General features: G+C 42.9%; 1 protein-coding gene across 1 annotated transcript in view; it reads right to left on the reverse strand.

The window, feature by feature from the left end:
* LOC133618955 (MAM and LDL-receptor class A domain-containing protein 1) overlaps positions 1-22,658 on the reverse strand; it is a 174,288-nt gene that overhangs the window by 17,994 nt on the left and 133,636 nt on the right. Inside the window, exons 33-41 of the mRNA XM_061979815.2 lie at positions 17,884-18,006; positions 17,692-17,791; positions 17,404-17,563; positions 14,627-14,741; positions 14,407-14,550; positions 14,160-14,341; positions 9,289-9,454; positions 2,123-2,347; positions 1,860-2,038 (exon numbers count right to left, since the gene is read on the reverse strand). Coding sequence (XP_061835799.2) covers positions 1,860-2,038; positions 2,123-2,347; positions 9,289-9,454; positions 14,160-14,341; positions 14,407-14,550; positions 14,627-14,741; positions 17,404-17,563; positions 17,692-17,791; positions 17,884-18,006 — 1,394 coding nt within the window. The remainder of the gene's footprint in view (positions 1-1,859; positions 2,039-2,122; positions 2,348-9,288; positions 9,455-14,159; positions 14,342-14,406; positions 14,551-14,626; positions 14,742-17,403; positions 17,564-17,691; positions 17,792-17,883; positions 18,007-22,658) is intronic.

Raw genomic sequence — 22,658 nt, forward strand, 5'->3', positions numbered from 1 at the left:
CACAAGCGTCTGTACATGTAGAACAGGGGTGCTCATTACGTCGATCGCGAGCTACCGGTCGATCGTGGAGGGTGTGTCAGTCGATCACCAGCCAGGCATTAAAAAAATAGTCCTAAAAATGAGCGATCATAAATCTTCACTATGACGTCACTTTCGTCACTTGATTGACATTCACGGCACCCGAGGGTCTTCTGAGATGACGCTGGCTGCTGCCAGCTCATTAAAATTACCGACTGGAAAGCGAGAAACACTTTATTTCAACAGACTCTGGCGCCGTACCTGTCGTCAAAACTCCAAAGACCGACTGCACAGTTGCACAATAAAAACGCTTCTTCATCCTGCCTGCGCTTACAAAATAAGAGTCTCAGAAAGCTGGCGTGCACAAGCTAGCAAGCTACGGAGTTCGCCGACAATGTATTTCTTGTAAAGTGTATAAAAAGGAGTACGGAAGCTGGACAAATAAGATGCCAAAAACCAACCACTTTCATGTGGTATTGGACAGAAAGGAGGACTTTTTTTCTTTTCCATTCGAAAATGCGGACGTTATCAGCACCACTGTCTGATTCCTATCAATGCAAGTAATCAGAATCAGGTAATACACCAACTTATATTCTTGTCTTCATGAAAGAAAGGAATCTATATGTGTTAAACATGCTCGTATTATCTTTAAACACTTTTAACTTATTAACAATGTTAACTATATGTGTTAAACATGCTTGTATTATCTTTAAACACCTTTAACTTATTAACTATGTGTTAAACATGCTTGTATTATCTTTAAACACCTTTAACGTATTAATATTAACTATATGTGTTAAACATGCTTGTATTATCTTTAAACACCTTCAACTTATTAACAATATTAACTATATGTGTTAAACATGCTTGTATTATCTTTAAACACCTTTAACTTATTAACAATATTAACTATAGGTGTTAAACATGCTTGTATTATCTTTAACCACCTTTAAGTTAACAATATTAACTATACGTGTTAAACATGCTTGTATTATCATTAAACACCTTTAACTTGTTAACAATATTAACTATAAGTGTTAAACATGCTTGTATTATCTTTAAACACCTTTAACTTGTTAACAATATTAAGTATATGTGTTAAACATGCTTGTATTATCTTTAAACACCTTTAACTTGTTAACAATATTAACTATATGTGTTAAACATGCTTGTATTATCTTTAAACACCTTTAACTTGTTACCAATATTAACTATAAGTGTTAAACATGCTTGTATTATCTTTAAACACCTTTAACTTGTTAACAATATTAAGTATATGTGTTAAACATGCTTGTATTATCTTTAAACACCTTTAACTTATTACCAATATTAACTATAAGTGTTAAACATGCTTGTATTATCTTTAAACACCTTTAACTTGTTAACAAAAACATATATTTCATAAATAAGTAAATATAAATTATATATATGAATGAGGTAGATCCCCACAACTTGATCAATTGAAAAGTAGCTCTCCTGCAGAAAAAGTGTGAGCACCCCTGATGTAGAAGAAGGAGAAACATGGGCATGTCTGGATGACTTGCCTCCATCTTTCTAGTGGTTAGCTCAGAGTTACGAAACTGCTTTATTACGAAGCTGGCTGGTTCTTTCTGACGTCACTTCCTGTGTGGGGCATGGTCTTTCTGGTGTCACTTCCTCTCCGAACTCAGTTTGTAAACGATTGATGAGTCCATACAGAGCCGGAGATTCAAGAAATACACGGCGCACTTACCCGTGTATAAAATTATCCAATGAGGGGAACCTTAAACGATGGTTTAGTGTGGCTGAAACGGGGCTTAGGCTAAATAATTATTAATGTAGACATAGCCTTCGTGACTCACCTTGTATGGCTGAACTGAAGGCAGGAGTGACGCCTCAGCCAATCTCCACAGCGGGAGCTGGTCTCCGCTCTGGGAGAAAATCAGAGCACGGACGCCACCTTGGCTCTGCTGGTAAACGTTGAAGGTCCCAACGCCTCTGCCGTACATGTGGTACCAAATCTTAACGCAAGCTCCTTGTCCTAAAAGAAGGAGGGTAGAACTCAAACTAGATGGAACAAGATCTTGTCATTTCTATCCAGTTTTCATGACACCGAGGGACTCACGCGCAGTGGGCGGGTACAACGGTGACGACATGGCGGCGGTCTGGCCTGCGATGTCATTGTTGGAAGAGGGCAGGTAGTAGTAGTGGCCCATTGGCGTGTTGGTGGTGTGGTCGCTGTCGGGGCCCGTGTTGGGGTTCGGGGTGGAGCCCGACTGCCGGATCCAGTCGGCGTCATCGTTGCTGCCCTGCTGCCAGTTACAACTTCCCTCCTCAAAATCACAGACATCTGCAAACATGTTTGGAAGGAAGACGGATGGTCGATCAGGCGGTAGCCACATCCTCCCTAACACTTGGTAGGGAGTTTTTCTATTAGAGGGCAGTGAAAGCCACTCATTCATTGACAATGAACACTCGCCCTTCATTAAACCTGACTAACTGCCTACCTACTTACCTTCCTACCTACTTACCGACCTACCTACCTACAGACTTACCTACCTACAAACTTACCTACCTACATATCTATCTACGCCACATACCCGCCCATCTACCTACATATGTACGACACTTATCCACCCACCTATCTACCTAACCACTCACCCACCCAAATACTTACCTATCTACCTATCTACTTACCTATTAAACTACCTACCTACTTTCGGAGGCAGATATTTACATATATCCGAATTTAAGTGTTACTTCTTTTATTTCATAATCATATTACTGCGACTTCAGCGGTCGCAGAGGCAAAATCTCGGACATGGGAGGAGTTCGGGGAAGCCATGGAAAACGACTTCCGGACGGCTTCGAAGCAATTCTGGACCACCATCCGCCGCCTCAGGAAGGGGAAGCAGTGCAGTGTCAACACCGTGTATGGTGGGGATGGTGCTCTGCTGACCTCGACTGCGGATGTTGTGGATCGGTGGAGAGAATACTTCGAAGACCTCCTCAATCCTACCAGCACGTCTTCCTATGAGGAAGCAGGGCCTGTGGAATCTGAGGTGGGCTCTCCTATTTCTGGGGCTGAGGTTGCCGAGGTAGTTAAAAAGCTCCTCGGTGGCAAGGCCCCGGGGGTGGATGAGATCCGCCCGGAGTTCCTTAAGGCTCTGGATGTTGTGGGGCTGTCTTGGTTGACAAGACTCTGCAACATCGCGTGGACATCGGGGGCGGTACCTCTGGATTGGCAGACCGGGGTGGTGGTTCCTCTCTTTAAGAAGGGGAAGCGGAGGGTGTGTTCCAACTATCGTGGGATCACACTCCTCAGCCTTCCTGGTAAAGTCTATTCAGGTGTACTGGAGAGGAGGCTACGCCGGATAGTCGAACCTCGGATTCAGGAGGAACAGTGTGGTTTTCGTCCTGGTCGTGGAACTGTGGACCAGCTCTATACTCTCGGCAGGGTCCTTGAGGGTGCATGGGAGTTTGCCCAACCAGTCTACATGTGCATTGTGGACTTGGAGAAGGCATTCGACCGTGTACCCCGGGAAGTCCTGTGGGGAGTGCTCAGAGAGTATGGGGTAACGGACTGTCTTATTGTGGCAGTTGGCTCCCTGTATAATCAGTGTCAGAGCTTGGTCCGCATTGCCGGCAGTAAGTCGGACACGTTTCCAGTGAGGGTTGGACTCCGCCAAGGCTGCCCTTTGTCACCGATTCTGTTCATAACCTTTATGGACAGAATTTCTAGGCGCAGTCAGGGCGTTGAGGGTATCTGGTTTGGTGGCTGCAGGATTAGGTCTCTGCTATTTGCAGATGATGTGGTCCTGATGGCTTCCTCCGGCCAAGATCTTCAGCTCTCACTGGATCGGTTCGCAGCAGAGTGTGAAGCGACTGTGATGGGAATCAGCACCTCCAAGTCCGAGTCCATGGTTCTCGCCCGGAAAAGGGTGGAGTGCCATCTCCGGGTTGGGGAGGAGATCTTGCCCCAAGTGGAGGAGTTCAAGTACCTCGGAGTCTTGTTCACGAGTGGGGGAAGAGTGGATCGTGAGATCGACAGGCGGATCGGTGCGGCGTCTTCAGTAATGCGGACACTGTATCGATCCGTTGTAGTGAAGAAGGAGCTGAGCCGGAAGGCAAAGCTCTCGATTTACCGGTCGATCTACGTTCCCATCCTCACCTATGGTCATGAGCTTTGGGTCATGACCGAAAGGACAAGATCACGGGTACAAGCGGCCGAAATGAGTTTCCTCCGCCGAGTGGCGGGGCTCTCCCTTAGAGATAAGGTGAGAAGCTCTGTCATTCGGGGGGAGCTCAAAGTAAAGCCGCTGCTCCTCCACATCGAGAGGAGCCAGATGAGGTGGTTCGGGCATCTGGTCAGGATGCCACCCGAACGCCTCCCTAGGAAAGTGTTTCGGGCACGTCCGACCGGTAGGAGGCCACGGGGAAGACCCAGGACACGCTGGGAAGACTATCTCTCCCGGCTGGCCTGGGAACGCCTCGGGATCCCCCGGGAGGAGCTGGACGAAGTGGCTGGGGAGAGGGAAGTCTGGGCTTCCCTGCTTAAGCTGCTGCCCCCGCGACCCGACCTCGGATAAGCGGAAGAAGATGGATGGATGGATGGATGGATATTACAAAACAGCTAGTGTTTTTCTTCCAATTGTGGTCTTTTGGTTGTCTGCAAATACTGTGTGCTAACCTTGAATATGGAATGTAAGAAAGAGAGATACTCCTTCTTCTTATCTATTCTTATGTCCAGGTGCGGAGGACAATGGGCATGTGTTTGGGCTGGAGGGACAAGACTGCGAGGGTGGGAGAGAGAGAGACTTGATAGAATAAGAGGTTTCCATTTTGTGAGGCAGACCATCTTAGCTGCGCGATTGAATGTTCTATGCTGGACTGGTCTCAGTATATTTACAAAGCTTTGCAAATATATTACAAAATACCTATCCTGTCTCTGGTGGTTCTTCTACTCAGCTTTAAGTGTCGTAAAGAGCTTGGGAGCGACCAGCGACTTGAATTCCCTGGGAGGAACAACTGGTCGTAACGCAACAATTTTGAGGGGAGGGTGGATTCAGACTCTTGGATTCAGACTCCTTACAACAAAATAGTTTTAACACTACCTACCTACACACCCACTTACCCACCTGCATACCTGCCTACCTACCCAACCACATACTTAACTACCCACCTGCACCTTTATGACCTGTCATGACAAGGTTTCACATTATTAGATTCCTGTTTTTTTGTATTCTTTCCCGACCACTGCTTTTATTTTTCATTGTACTTCCTTTCCTCCTTTGTTTCCCAGCCACCTTACTTTTGTCTTGAGCACCTGCCTCCAGTTGGTAATTTGGATACTTACCTGCTGACAATCCTTAATCAGGAGGCTGCTTATGGACAGTGCTAGATTGTTGCTTGACTTTTGTGCTTTGCACCGCCATGCTGCATTGCATGTGTTGTGTCTCCCGTACCTGTAAGTTGTTTCTACTCACCTGTGATCGGCTCCTGACGCTGGTTGGTGCCCTTTGTTTTTTGTCGTTAAAATAATTATTTACCTGCGCTACACCTGCTGTCCCAGCATTTTGGGGGTCCAGACCAACACAGTGGCGAACCTACCTGCTTACCCTTCTACCTATACCTACTTACCCACCTATCTACCTACCTACTAACCACAAACAAAAACAGCTCCTATGCATTATGTTCTTCCAATTGTATATTTTAACTGTACCTCGTGAATTTTGCAAAAGAGCTTTTGGCATTGCTGCCCCTCTGGCATGGAAGGCATTGCGGACGAAACTGAAACTCTCTGAACTACTTCCATTCGGAGCCTTCCGTTCTATCCTAAGGGACAGACAGCGAGAGACGTTTGCGCAGTGCCTGTGTTTTTAAAAGGTGTAAATCGTTATTGTTTTACAGTTCTCTTTTATGCATTTTAAAATGTATGTCTTTAGCTTATTACTTTTCTGAAACTGCTCTGTGACATGTGCTGTTGACCATCTTGGCCAGGTCACCCTTGTGAAAGAGATCTTGATCTCAATGGGTTTCTTATCTGGTTAAATCATACCTGCCAACCCTCCCGGATTTTCCGGGAGACTCCCGAAATTCAAGCGCCTCTCCCGAAAACCTCCCGGGACAAATTTTCTCCCGAAAATCTCCCGAAATTCAGGCGGAGCTGGAGGCCACGCCCCCTCCAGCTCCATGCGGACCTGAGTGACGTGTTGACAGCCTGTTCTCACGTCCGCTTTACCACCATATAAACAGCTAATGATCGAGAGCGAGTTCTTGGTTTCTTATGTGGGTTTATTGTTAGGCAGTTTCATTAACGTCCTCCCAGCGCGGTAACAACACACAACAACAGCAGTCAAGTATTCGTCTACCGTCAAGCAGTTCGTCTGCCGTAAACAGCAATGTTGTGACACTTTTAAACAGGACAATACTGCCATCTACTGTACATGCATATGTGACCCACCCATAATGTGTCACATTTTTGTGTTGATTTATTTATTTTATTTTGTGGTTTGAATTAGTTTTTGGAGCTGTCATTACAGATTTATCAGTATTCACATTGGTCAGTAGGGGGCAGTAGGGCGTTTCTTCCCAATTGAATGCTATCACCTGCAGACCGGAAGTGTCTTGTCATTCTGATGAGCGCGACCAGTCTGTAAACAATTGAAACGTCCTGTGTGCTTTTTCCTCCTGAATAACAGGTTAGTTTTGGTGAATCAACTCACTGAATAATATCCATGTGATCTTTATAAGTTTAAGTACACATTCTGATGGTGGAGCCTAACTCTAAAGTGTTTGTGAGTTGTAGTTTGTATTTGTGAATGAATCCAGTGCACAGCTGCAGTAATCAATACACAAAGGCGACGTGAGTGCGCAATGTTTATATAGGAACTTCTGATCCTAATTCAGACTCCCAAATTAGCGCTCCCGTTTTCTTATTGATTTTATAATGTATATTTGTATAATGTGTGTGTTCTGAAATAGTGACAGAGAATAGAACAAGGATGGACAATTCAACCCTTAACTCAACAATGAGTAGATGAGTGTTATGTGTGTGTAAATGTGTAAATAAATGAACACTGAAATTAAAGTATTTCTTTTATATATATATATATATATATATATATATATATATATATATATATATATATATGTGTAATAAAATAAATATATATAGCTAGAATTCACTGAAAGTCAAGTATTTCTTATATATGTATATCTTAACCACGCCCCGCACCCCCCACCCCCCCACCTCCCGAAATCGGAGGTCTCAAGGTTGGCAAGTATGGGTTAAATACAGGTTGTAACACCAACCTACTTACTAGCCACCTACCTAGTACCGCCAACCTACCTTCTAACCACCTACGTACTACCACCAACCTACCTACTAACCACCTACCTACTATCACCAACCTACCTTCTAACCACCTACGTACTACCACCAACCTACCTACTAACCACCTACCTACTACCACCAACCTACCTTCTAACCACCTACGTACTACCACCAACCTACCTACTAACCACCTATAACCTTTATTAGTAGATTGCACAGTACAGTACATATTCCGAGGTCCACATTAATCAATTCATGGTACAAATATATACTATCAGCATAATACAGTCATCACACAAGTTCATCATCAGAGTATATACATTGAATTATTTACATTATTTACAATTCCAGGGTGGGATGTGGAGGGGGTTGGTGTGGTGGGGGTAGGTTGGGTTGCTATCAGCATACTTCAGTCATCAACAATTATACCATCTGAGAAATGGACATTGTAACAGTGTAGGTCTCACTTGGTAGGATATGTACAGCGAGCGGTGAACGTACTGATCTCAGAAAGCATAAGAACAAGTATATACATTTGATTATTTACATTTGATTGTTTACAATCCGGGGCGGTGGGATGTTGAAGGGGGAGGGAGTTAGTCTAGGGTTGTTGCTGACTGGAGCTTTTGAAGGAGGATAGAGATGCCCTTTCTTTTACACCTGTTGTGAGTGCATTCCATATTGATGTGGCATAGAAGGAGAATGACTTAAGACCTTTGTTAGATCGGAATCTGGGTTTGACGTGGTTTGTGGCGCTCTCCCTGGTGTTGTGGTTATGGCGGTCATTTACGTTATGGAAGTAGTTTGACATGTACTTCGATATCAGGGAGGTGTAGCACATTTTATAGACTAGGCTCAGTGCAAGTTGTTTTACTCTGTCCTCCACCCTGAGCCAGCCCACTTTGGAGAAGTGGGTCGGAGTGATGTGTCTTCTGGAGTGGAGGTCTAGAAGTACCGTATTTTCCGCACTATAAGGCGCCCTGAGTTAAAAGCCGCGCCTTCAATGAACGGCATATTTCAAAACTTTGTCCACCTATAAGCCGCCCGGTGTTGTAAGCCGCATCTAACTGCGCTAAAGGAATGTCAAAAAAACAGTCAGATAGGTCAGTCAAACTTTAATAATATATTAAAAACCAGCGTTCTAACAACTCTGTTCACTCCCAAAATGTACGCAAATGTGCAATCACAAACATACGTATATCAACATGGACAGAGCTGCGTGAAAAAAGCCACCCGGCCTCTTCGCGTAAACTTCCCTTAACCACTCGCTCATCTTTTCTTCATCCATCCATCCCTTCGAGTTAGCTTTTATGATGACGCTGGCTGGAAAGTTCTCTTTTGGCAAGGTCTTCCTTTTGAATATCACCATGGGTGGAAGTTTCTGGCCATTAGCATGGCAAGCTAGAACCACAGTGTGTCGCTTAGTAGGAGCCATTTTGTGGTCTTTACAGATGTAAACACACAAAGGAAATGAAATGTAATACCCGCGCGCTTCTTCTTCTATGGGGGCGGGTGCTTACCTTGGCGGTTGCTTACCGTAGAAGAAGAAGCACTTCCTCTTCTACGGGGAAAAAAGATGGCGGCTGTTTACCGTAGTTGCGAGACCTAAACTTTATGAAAATGAATCTTAATATTAATCCATATATAAAGCGCACCGGGTTATAAGCCGCACTGTCAGCTTTTGAGTAAATTTGTGGTTTTTAGGTGCGGCTAATAGTGCGGAAAATACGGTACATTTTTTTTCTTTCCATGATGGCAGGTGAGGCGGGGCCTCACCTGCCTCTAGTGACTGCACGTCACTGCTACCTACCTACCTATCCATCCATCAATATCAGAATATTAGTGTGAGTTAACTCATTGTCTTAGCAGGTCTACGTAACGTTGGGGCTGAAAATGTTGGTATCTTCAAGTAGGAATAATAAAAGACATTTTAACAAAGAGATTTTTTTTCTCACCAGAGGTGGGGCATGCGCCGGGAACAAGCGAGACGTCATCGACGGCGATGTCGCCCGCCTCTCCTCCCACGCTGGCCTCCACGATCACTTGATGGACCCGCTGCAAGGTCACGTGACTTTGAGCCGCCCGCCACTCGTCCCCTTGGTCCCCTGATCTTTGCCACACCTACAGGAAGGACGGAGGTGGGCGGTGATTCACGCTGCACAATGAGGATGTGAGGTCTGCGCAACAACACAATACCCACCGAAACTGGGCGGTTGTTTTGTAACCAACATTTCACAACTGTGACAAAAGTGTGAGGGTGTTACCGTCACGTAACATTGTGTTACTCGGCTGCACACTAAAGTGTGTACTTTTGTCAAAACAGGATGTTTAGCCTGTGCTATTATTTTCCTGACAAACGCACCGCATGATGGCGCAGTTACTAAACCCCCAAAGTATGACCCTTACAAGTCTGGATTGACTTGAAATTTCTCACACAGCTCAACAGACCACTTGTAACTTTAGAGCAGGGGTGTCAAACCTACGGCCCACGGGTTTTATCCGGGCCGCCTGATGAGTTTGCCAAGTATTAAAATGAGCTGCTATTTTTGTTTTTAAACGAAAGAAACTGCTGTTCTAAATGTGTCCACTGGATGTCACAATAGTAATTCTGTTAGGCAAGCAGAGGAAGAGGTACACAGTAAAGGGGGACTGTGGCTCCTCCTCCTCGACCCACATGAAACTTAAAACCTGCCGTTTTATGTCTTCTGCTTCGAACACACGGGAGTCCATAATAGTGTGAGAGTCCAGTCCATAGTGGATCTAACATAATAGTGTGAGAGTCCAGTCCATAGTGGATCTAACATAATAGTGAGAGAATCCAGTCCATAGTGGATCTAACATAATAGTGAGAGTCCAGTCCATAGTGGATCTAACATAATAGTGAGAGAGTCCAGTCCATAGTGGATCTAACATAATAGTGTGAGAGTCCAGTCCATAGTGGATCTAACATAATAGTGTGAGAGTCCAGTCCATAGTGGATCTAACATAATAGTGAGAGTCCAGTCCATAGTGGATCTGACATAATATTGTGAGAGTCCAGTCCATAGTGGATCTAACATAATAGTGTGAGAGTCAAGTCCATAGTGGATCTAACAGTCCATAGTGGATCTAACATAATAGTGGGATTTCAGTCCATAGTGGATCTAGCATAATAGTGTGAGTCCAGTCCATAATGGATCCAACATAATAATGAGAGTCCAGTCCATAGTGGATCTAACATAATAGTGGGAGTCCAGTCCATAGTGGATCTAACATAATAGTGTGAGAGTCTAGTGACTAGACTCTCACACTATTATGTTAGATCCACTATGGACTAGGCTCTAGCCCATAGTGGACCTAACATAATAGTGTGAGAGTCCAGTCCATAGTGGATCTAACATAATAATGAGAGTCCAGTCCATAGTGGATCCAACATAATAGTGAGAGTCCAGTCCATAGTGGATCTAACATAATAGTGTAAGAGTCCAGTCCATAGTGGATCTAACATAATAGTGTGAGAGTCCAGTCCATAGTGGATCTAACATAATAGGGAGAGTCCAGTCCATAGTGGATCTAACATAATATTGTGAGAGTCCAGTCCATAGTGGATCTAACATAATAGTGTGAGAGTCCAGTCCATAGTGGATCTAACATAATAGTGAGAGTCCAGTCCATAGTGGATCTAACACAATAGTGTGAGAGTCCAGTCCATAGTGGATCTAACATAATAGTGTGAGAGTCCAGTCCATAGTGGATCTAACATAATAGTGTGAGAGTCCAGTCCATAGTGGATCTAACATAATAGGGAGAGTCCAGTCCATAGTGGATCTAACATAATAGTGAGAGTCCAGTCCATAGTGGATCTAACATAATAGTGTGAGAGTCCAGTCCATAGTGGATCTAACATAATAGTGTGAGAGTTCCGTCCATAGTGCATAATAGTGTGAGAGTCCAGTCCATAGTGGATCTAACATAATAGTGAGAGTCCAGTCCATAGTGGATCTAACACAATAGTGTGAGAGTCCAGTCCATAGTGGATCTAACATAATAGTGTGAGAGTCCAGTCCATAGTGGATCTAACATAATAGTGTGAGAGTCCAGTCCATAGTGGATCTAACATAATAGGGAGAGTCCAGTCCATAGTGGATCTAACATAATAGTGAGAGTCCAGTCCATAGTGGATCTAACATAATAGTGTGAGAGTCCAGTCCATAGTGGATCTAACATAATAGTGTGAGAGTTCCGTCCATAGTGGATCTAACATAATAGTGTGAGAGTCCAGTCCATAGTGGATCTTACATAATAGTGTGAGAGTCCAGTCCATAGTGGATCTAACATAATAGTGTGAGAGTTCCGTCCATAGTGGATCTAACATAATAGTGTGAGAGTCCAGTCCATAGTGGATCTAACATAATATTGTGAGAGTCCAGTCCATAGTGGATCTTACATAATATTGTGAGAGTCAAGTCCATAGTGGATCTAACATAATAGTGAGAGTCCAGTCCATAGTGGATCTAACAGTCAATAGTGGATCTAACATAATAGTGGGATTTCAGTCCATAGTGGATCTAGCATAATAGTGTGAGAGTCCAGTCCATAGTGGATCCAACATAATAATGAGAGTCCAGTCCATAGTGGATCTAACATAATAGTGGTAGTCCAGTCCATAGTGGATCTAACATAATAGTGTGAGAGTCTAGTGACTAGACTCTCACACTATTATGTTAGATCCACTATGGACTAGACTCTAGTCCATAGTGGATCTAACATAATAGTGTGAGAGTCCAGTCCATAGTGGATCTAACATAATAGTGAGAGTCCAGTCCATAGTGGATCTAACAGTCAATAGTGGATCTAACATAATAGTGGGATTTCAGTCCATAGTGGATCTAGCATAATAGTGTGAGAGTCCAGTCCATAGTGGATCCAACATAATAATGAGAGTCCAGTCCATAGTGGATCTAACATAATAGTGGTAGTCCAGTCCATAGTGGATCTAACATAATAGTGTGAGAGTCTAGTGACTAGACTCTCACACTATTATGTTAGATCCACTATGGACTAGACTCTAGTCCATAGTGGATCTAACATAATAGTGTGAGAGTCCAGTCCATAGTGGATCTAACATAATAATGAGAGTCCAGTCCATAGTGGATCTAACATAATAGTGTGACAGTCCAGTCCATAGTGGATCTAACATAATAGTGTGAGAGTCCAGTCCATAGTGGATCTAGCATAATATTGTGAGAGTCCAGTCCATAGTGGATCTAACATAATAGTGAGAGTCCAGTCCATAGTGGATCTAACATAATAGTGTGAGAGTCCAGTCCATAGTGGATCTAACATAATAGTGAGAGTCCAGTCCATAGTGGGGCCAGCAGGAGATCATCTTGAGTGGAGACAGGTCAGCAGTGCAGAGACGTCCCCAACTGATGCACAGATGAGTGGTCCACCCTGGGCACCCTGGATCCCGACTTTGGACAGCTAGCGCCTCATCTGTGGTCACCGAATTTGTGCCCCACCCCCCCTCTCTCCACGAAAGGAGGGGGGGGGGGGGGGCAAAGTAAAACAAAGAAAACAACCTGGAGTTGTCTTTATTTTTAAGTTATCATGCCATGATTTAACCCCTCCTTGGTAATAGACGTTCCTCCATGCGGCCCCTGAGCTAAAATGACTTTGACACCCCTGCTTTAGAGTGTTTAGTTGAATCTCCATCAACTTTGGTACACGACTTTTGTGCACTGATAGGCACATGTGTGGCAAACTTGAGCAAGATTGAAAAACATGACCGCCCTCAAGCAAAACGCCACGGTGGGACTTAGCAACTAATCGTACGCCAGCGTGTCTTACAAAGCATTTTGACCATAACCCATAGGGGCAGGGCCGGCCCGTGGCATAGGCCGTATAGGCAAATGCTAAGGGCGCCGTCCATCAGGGGGCGCCACGCCAGTGCCACAAATGTTGGAGAAAAAAAAAAAAAAAAAAGTTGGTACTATTATTTCTAAATACAAAAAATAATCCCACGTTAATTAAAATGCAAAGTAAAGCCTATTTAATAGAAATATTATTTGTTACAACATTACGCCACCCCCCGCCCCCTCCCTTCCCGTATCATGACTCTTTTTGGACGTCACCACATCAAAAAATCAACACAAGATGTCAAAACGGCCAAAACTGTCAGGTGCCCAGGGAAGAAAAAAGAGAAAAGAAGAGGAGGAGAAACGAGAAAAAGACAGAGGTAGCAGGTAGGTAACGTACGCCTACATGAAATTATTTGTCTGTTACAGAATGTGATAGTAACCTGGCTTTTTAGCATTAAGCTAATGTTACATGATTCGGCAATTGCTAATCAATAAATAGCTAGTTCTGTTTTAACGTCGGGTTAATATTGTGGAGGGGGCTAAATTGTTATGGAAAATAATAATGTAACGTTAGGTAATTACAGTACTCCCACCTTACATTCCTCAGGGACATTTGTATTAGATCTTTTAAGCAGGTGTTTTTTGTTTACATTGTTATTGCCTTCTGGTTAGCTAATGTTTGCCCTGCAGGTAATAGTCACTTTTCCACCCCTTTATATATTAGGTATAGTTGTAAGTAAAAAAAAAAAAGGTCAAAGACAAAGCTATTCGGTTTCTTGTGAGTATATACACTTCACTGCCGATGTGGGGGGGGGGCGCCACCTAAAATCTTGCCTAGGGCGCCAGATTGGTTAGGGCCGGGCCTGCATAGGGGTCACCAGCATGAGTCTCCTAACTTTTGATTGGCTGCACTTGTCATTCGACCCCCTCAGATTGATAACAATGCAATTGTATCATACACAAAACATGTCTTCTGTGTGTCTTACCAGAGATTTGTTCACGGCCGTGTGAAGGAACATCCTCAAAGAACCCACGGTGGCTCCAAACATGTGGTACCAGAATGTTAAACAGTACCCTTGTTCACCAGCAGGTGGCAGCAATGCTGACTTCAGCTGAGCAACATCACCTTTTGCGCTGGGATGGGAGCTCTCGACGTAGAGATAGTTTCCTGTGGAACAAGCCTCAGTGACATGCGCCGGCTTGTTATTTGCACGATTGATGTATTATATTGACCTGTTCCCGTAGTGTGGTCCCCTGCTGGCCCGGTGTTCGGCGTGTCAGTCGGGCCCGACCTTATAGTCCAGTCCAGGTCGTCGTCGGCCCCCTGCAGCCAAACACACAGGCTGTCTTCAAAGGTGCACCTGAAGGCAGGGAGAGCTGCAAGAGAAGACCCGGATCTGGTAAACGGGAAGCAGCTGCCATGCATGTAAAAGGTTCATCAAGCACGATTTACCTGGTGGCTGGAAGAAGTTCTCACAGTTGAGGAAAGAGATGTCGTCCACGGCAACGACACAAGCCTCACTGGCGGCTTCTCCCGGGTAGGCTTGACCACTACTACTCAACCACACCTGAGGGAAAAAAAATGGTATTTACTTCACAGGAATTTAGTCCCACATTTACATGCAGGTCACATTCCAAACACAAACAATATACCGTATTTTCCGCACTATTAGCCGCACCTAAAAACCACAAATTTACTCAAAAGCTGACAGTGCGGCTTATAACCCGGTGCGCTTTATATATGGATTAATATTAAGATTCATTTTCATAAAGTTTAGGTCTCGCAACTACGGTAAACAGCCGCCATCTTTTTCCCCCGTAGAAGCGGAAGCGCTTCTTCTTCTACGGCAAGCAACCGCCAAGGTAAGCACCCGCCCCCATAGAAGAGGAAGCGCTTCTTCTTCTACTGTAAGCAACCACCCGCCCCCGTAGAAGAAGAAGAAGCGCGCGGATATTACGTTTCATTTCCTTTGTGTGTTTACATCTGTAAAGACCACAAAATGGCTCCTACTAAGCGACAGGTTTCCGGTTCATGAAAAGACGCAATCTCTCCATCCGCACACGGACTACTATTTCACAGCAACTGCCTAAAGACTTTCAAGAAAAGCTGGCTACTTTCCGTGCATATTGTAAAAACAAGACAGCTGAAAAAAAGATCCGGCCAGAGAACATTATCAACATGGACGAGGTTCCACTGACTTTTGATATTCCTGTGAACCGCACTGTGGATACAACGGGAGCACGTACGGTGAATATTCGCACCACAGGGAATGAGAAGTCATCCTTCACTGTGGTTCTAGCTTGCCATGCTAATGGCCAGAAACTTCCACCCATGGTGATATTCAAAAGGAAGACCTTGCCAAAAGAGACCTTTCCAGCCGGCGTCATCATAAAAGCTAACTCGAAGGGATGGATGGATGAAGAAAAGATGAGCGAGTGGTTAAGGGAAGTTTACGCGAAGAGGCCGGGTGGCTTTTTTCACGCAGCTCCGTCCATGTTGATATACGACTCCATGCGCGCCCACATCACGCTGGTTTTTAATATATTATTAAAGTTTGACTGACCTATCTGACTGTTTTTTTGACATTCCCTTTAGTGCAGCTAGATGCGGCTTATAACACGGGGCGGCTTATAGGTGGACAAAGTTTTGAAATATGCCGTTCATTGAAGGCGCGGCTTATAACCCAGGGCGGCTTATGGTGCGGAAAATACAGTAATGTCCATCATCCTCTGTTTTTTTTATTTGATTTATTTTTATTTGATTTTTTTTTTGTCCTGTCCAGCTACTCGAGCAAATCACATCGCGACCCCGTAATTGATAGTGATTGTAAAGAAAAGTAGAGCATGTGTAACATGCATGACTGCCACAACAGCCAAGTAGCAACATTTTAAAGTGCACGCAGAGCGAGATAAACCTGTCGGAATGCTGACCACTGTTCATACTTCATACTGCCATCTTGTGGAATTATTTAAAAAAAAAACAATAAAATGATGCCATATGCCAATAATCTACAGTACATTTTGAATTAAATAGAGGCTTCAAATGGAGCATTTGCAGTCATTTGCAATTAATCAAACACAGGAAGTCCTTTATACCGACCGCCATCAGGCTGTATAATACACATGTTCCTTTTTGACTGTACTTCAATGTATAATAGACTGTATTTATGTTATTCACATGTGAATAATGCTGTATAATACTGTATGTATATTATTCACATGTGAATACTGCTGTATAATAGACTGTATTTATATTATTCACATGTGAATAATGCTGTATAATAAACTGTATTTATATTATTCACATGTGAATAATGCTGTATAACAGACCGTATTTATATTATTCACATGTGAATAATGCTGTATAACAGACTGTATTTATATTATTCACATGTGAATAATGCTGTATAATAGACTGTATTTATGTTATTAACATGTGAATAATGCTGTATAATAGACTGCATGTATATTATTCACATGTGAATAATGCTGTATAATACTGTATGTATATTATTCACATGTGAATAATGCTGTATAATACTGTATGAATATTATTCACATGTGAATACTGCTGTATAATAGACTGTATTTATATTATTCACATGTGAATAATGCTGTTAATAGACCGTATTTATATTATTCACATGTGAATAATGCTGTATAATAGACTGTATTTATGTTATTAACATGTGAATAATGCTGTATAAAAGACTGTATTTATATTATTCACAAGTGAATAATGCTGTATAATAGACTGTATTTATATTATTCACATGTGAATAATGCTGTATAATAGACCGTATTTATATTATTCACATGTGAATAACGCTGTATAATAGACTGTATTTATATTATTCACATGTGAATAATGCTGTATAATAGACTGTATTTATATTATTTACATGTGAATAATGCTGTATAATAGACCATATTTATATTATTTACATGTGAATAATGCTGTATAATAGACTGTATTTATATTATTCACATGTGAATAATGCTGTATAATAGACTGTATTTATATTATTCACTTGTGAATAATGCTGTATAATAGACTGTATTTATATTATTCACATGTAAAAAATATCTAAGTGTTTATTGTCTATTGTGAGCGAACTGTGGTGCTGAATTTCCCCCAGAGATCAATAAAGTACTTTCTATTCTATTCTAATCTGAAAGAATCTTTGCAGGGGCAGCCACGTTTGCATGAACGTGCGCGTTGGCGGGCACCTTGTGAGGCCGCAGGTGCGTCCACAGGGGCACATATTCGGGCGTCCAATGGCGAGCGGTGCGGCGGATGCGTGACCACAGGATTGCTTCACGTCCGTCATCTTGCTGCGTCAGCACTTTGAGCGAGCCAGCACACTCAGAGCTGATGTGGAAGTGAAACCTGCTCGGAGGAAAGAAGGAAGGAAGAAGGGGGGGGGGAGCGTTGGATTTGGGAGGTGGGCGTTGAGCAACCGGCAAGCCGACATGTTGAGCTGGGGTGTCAAACCTTCCACCACAACATGGACGTACTGAATCTGGCAGTAGGGGGACGAAGGCGGCAGGGTGGGGCTCTGGAGTCGGGCCTCGCTCAACCGGGACGCCTGACTGGAGTTGACGCTCATGAAAAAGCCTGAGAAGCAAGGAAAAAAAACAGACTCAGAGCATCCTCACACATTCAACAGGTCGTTGTCCTGTTTAAAAGTCACCCCAAAGAGAGCACACCTGAGTGCGTGGTGTGATCAGTCGGTGGCTGCGTGCCGCCGCCGGCTCTCTGTCGGTGCCACCTCCTTGGAGCTTGGCCGGCGTCCGTCCAGCCGCACTGGTCCCGCTCGAACGTGCACGGACCTGAAAGGCGTGTCGGGGGGGGGGGGGGGGGCGTCAGCAACCATGCCGGGAACATGACGAGACTCACACCTGAATCACGCGTCTTTCCAGAACATTGAACCAAACAAAACATGAGCTCATCATCAACAACAAAAACAAAATAGTGAAAGTCCAGTCCATAGTGGATCTTACATAATAGTGTGAGAGTCCAGTCCATAGTGGATCTAACATAATAGTGTGACAGTCCAGTCCATAGTGGATCTAACATAATAGGGAGAGTCCAGTCTATAGTGGATCTAACATAATAGTGTGACAGTCCAGTCCATAGTAGATCTAACATAATAGTGAAAGTCCAGTCCATAGTGGATCTAACATAATAGGGAGAGTCCAGTCTATAGTGGATCTAACATAATAGTGAGAGTCCAGTCCATAGTGGATCTTACATAATAGTGAGAGTCCAGTCCATAGTGGATCCAACATAATAGTGAGAGTCCAGTCCATAGTGGATCTAACATAATAGGGAGAGTCCAGTCCATAGTGGATCTAACATAATAGTGTGACAGTCCAGTCCATAGTGGATCTAACATAATAGGGAGAGTCCAGTCTATAGTGGATCTAACATAATAGTGAGAGTCCAGTCCATAGTGGATCTTACATAATAGTGAGAGTCCAGTCCATAGTAGATCTAACATAATAGGGAGAGTCCAGTCCATAGTAGATCTAACATAATAGTGAAAGTCCAGTCCATAGTGGATCTAACATAATAGGGAGAGTCCAGTCTATAGTGGATCTAACATAATAGTGAGAGTCCAGTGCATAGTGGATCTTACATAATAGTGAGAGTCCAGTCCATAGTGGATCTAACATAATAGTGTGACAGTCCAGTCCATAGTGGATCTAACATAATAGGGAGAGTCCAGTCCATAGTGGATCTTACATAATAGTGAGAGTCCAGTCCATAGTGGATCTAACATAATAGTGAGAGTCCAGTCCATAGTGGATCTAACATAATAGGGAGAGTCCAGTCCATAGTGGATCTAACATAATAGGGAGAGTCCAGTCCATAGTGGATCTAACATAATAGTGAGAGTCCAGTCTATAGTGGATCTAACATAATAGTGAGAGTCCAGTCCATAGTGGATCTAACATACTAGTGACAGTCCAGTCCATAGTGGATCTAACATAATAGGGAGAGTCCAGTCTATAGTGGATCTAACATAATAGTGAGAGTCCAGTCCATAGTGGATCTTACATAATAGTGAGAGTCCAGTCCATAGTGGATCTAACATAATAGTGAGAGTCCAGTCCATAGTGGATCTAACATAATAGGGAGAGTCCAGTCCATAGTGGATCTAACATAATAGGGAGAGTCCAGTCCATAGTGGATCTAACATAATAGTGAGAGTCCAGTCCATAGTGGATCTAACATAATAGGGAGAGTCCAGTCTATAGTGGATCTAACATAATAGTGTGACAGTCCAGTCCATAGTGGATCTAACATAATAGGGAGAGTCCAGTCTATAGTGGATCTAACATAATAGTGTGACAGTCCAGTCCATAGTGGATCTTACATAATAGTGTGAGAGTCCAGTCCATAGTAGATCTAACATAATAGGGAGAGTCCAGTCCATAGTGGATCTAACATAATAGTGAGAGTCCGGTCCATAGTGGATCTAACATAATAGGGAGAGTCCAGTCTATAGTGGATCTAACATAATAGTGTGACAGTCCAGTCCATAGTGGATCTAACATAATAGGGAGAGTCCAGTCTATAGTGGATCTAACATAATAGTGAGAGTCCAGTCCATAGTGGATCTTACATAATAGTGAGAGTCCAGTCCATAGTGGATCCAACATAATAGTGAGAGTCCAGTCCATAGTGGATCTTACATAATAGTGTGACAGTCCAGTCCATAGTGGATCTAACATAATAGGGAGAGTCCAGTCTATAGTGGATCTTACATAATAGTGTGAGAGTCCAGTCCATAGTGGATCTAACATAATAGTGTGAGAGTCCAGTCCATAGTGGATCTAACATAATAGTGAGAGTCCAGTCCATAGTGGATCTAACATAATAGTGAGAGTCAGCAACCATGCCGGGAACATGACGAGACTCACACCTGAATCACGCGTCTTTCCAGAACATTGAACCAAACAAAACATGAGCTCATCATCAACAACAACAACAACAACTTCAGCTCGATTCCCGCAAGAGTTGACTGTGATTCAGTGTTGATGACATGTTTTTATTTACGGAACATTTGCAATGCTTTTGTGCACTTTTCCCCTCAGGTTGCATCAGCACATTTCTGTTTGCAAAATAGCCTTTATTAGGGGTGTGGAACATTTTTTTCTTATTATCGATTCACATTTGTAAAAAAATCGATTATTTTTTCTTTCTTTTTTTAACATTTTTTCTATTTTTTATTTTTTTTTAAATTAATCAATCCAACAAAACAATACACAGCAATACCATAACAATGCAATCCAATTCCAAAACCAAACCCAACCCAGCAACACTCAGAAGTGCAATAAACAGAGCAATTGAGAGGAGACACAAACAGGACAGAATAAACCAAAAGTAGTGAAACAAAAATGAATATCATCAACAACAGTATCAATATTAGTTACAATTTCAACATAGCAGTGATTAAAAATCCCTCATTGACATTATCATTAGACATTTATAAAATAAAAAAAGAACAATAGTGTCACAGTGGCTTACACTTGCATCGCATCTCATCGTCATGTCTGTGTGATCATGTTTTGTTTTCGTCATGTTTTGTCTTGTTTAGTTATTGGACTCTTTAGTGTCTGGTTGTTCACTCCCTTGTTTTTGTTTCCATAGCAATCCATTAGTTTTCACCTGTCACGTCACGCACCTGTTTTCGTTAATCACGTCTGTGTTATTTAAGCTTTTCTTTTTCTGTTGGTCAGGCTGGCGACATCTGTCAAGACTAGGACTATGGCGTGGTTTGTTCTCTTGAGGTGCAAATGATTTGGACCAGACATGACGTGCAGGTGAATACATATTTAATTTTAACACTCAAAAAAAGAATAAACAAGGGCGGACTATAAACACAAAACTTGCACAAAGGCAGAAACTACGAACAATGAAACAAAACTTGCAAACTATGGCATGAATAAAGAAAACTTGGACAAGAAAACGGCATGAAAAAGAGCAGCAAGGGTCATAAGGGTGTGTGGAGAGTGTGAAGCAGAGTGTCAGGGGTATGATGTTGCCAGAAAGACAGCCTGGCAACTCGAAGCTTAAATACTAGTGACAGGATTAGTGAAAACAGGTGCGTGACTCAAAACGTGAAACAGGTGCGTGACATGACAGTTAAAAAGTTAAAGTACCAATGATTGTCACACACACACTAGGTGTGGCGAAATTATTCTCTGCATTTGACCCATCACCCTTGATCACCCCCTGGGAGGTGAGGGGAGCAGTGGGCAGCAGCGGTGGCCGCGCCCGGGAATCATTTTTGGTGATTTAACCCCCAATTCCAACCCTTGATGCTGAGTGCCAAGCAGGGAGGTAATGGGTCCCATTTTTATAGACTTTGGTATGACTCGGCCGGGATTTGAACTCCCAACCTACCGATCTCAGGACGGACACTCTAACCACTAGGCCACTGAGTAGGTAAAAACAGGTGAAAACTAATGGTTGCTATGGTGACAAAACAAACAAAAGTGCACAGAAAGTCCAAAAAACAAAACCGAACATGACTAAAACAAAACATGATCACACAGACATGACACTCATAAGCTTGACAACACACAGTGTCCAATATTTTCACAAAGATAAAATAAGTCATATTTTTGGTTCATTTAGTAGTTAAAATAAATGTACATTATTGCAATCAGTTGATAAAACATTGTCCTTTACAATTATAAAAGCTTTTTACTCTGCTTGCATGTCAGCAGACTGGGGTAGATCCTGCTGAAATCTATGTATTGAATGAATAGAGAATCATTTTGAATCGGGAAAAAAAAATCGTTTTTGAATCGAGAATCAGGGCCGGCCCGTGGCATAGGCCGTATAGGCAAATGCTAAGGGCGCCGTCCATCAGGGGGCGCCACGCCAGTGCCACAAATGTTGGAGGAAAAAAAAAAAAAGTTGGTACTATTATTTCTAAATACAAAAAATAATCCCACGTTAATTAAAATGCAAAGTAAAGCCTATATAATAGAAATATTATTTGTTACAACATTACGCCCCCCCCTCCCCCGCACGGTGCGCCCCCTCCCTTCCCGTATCATGACTCTTTTTGGACGTCACCACATCAAAAAATCAACACAAGATGTCAAAACGGCCAAAACTGTCAGGTGCCCAGGGAAGAAAAAAGAGAAAAGAAGAGGAGAAACAAGAAAAGACAGAGGTAGCAGGTAGGTAACGTTAGCCTACATGAAATTATTTGTCTGTTACAGAATGTGATAGTAACCTGACTTTTTAGCAATAAGCTAATGTTACATGATTCGGCAATTGCTAATCAATAAATAGCTAGTTCTGTTTTAACGTCGGGTTAATATTGTGGAGGGGGCTAAATTGTTATGGAAAATAATAATGTAACGTTAGGTAATTACAGTACTCCCACCTTACATTCCTCAGGGACATTTGTATTAGATCTTTTAAGCAGGTGTTTTTTGTTTACATTGTTATTGCCTTC

The sequence above is a fragment of the Nerophis lumbriciformis genome, linkage group LG19, assembly GCF_033978685.3.
Source record: "Nerophis lumbriciformis linkage group LG19, RoL_Nlum_v2.1, whole genome shotgun sequence".
NCBI classification, from domain to species: Eukaryota; Metazoa; Chordata; class Actinopteri; order Syngnathiformes; family Syngnathidae; genus Nerophis; species Nerophis lumbriciformis.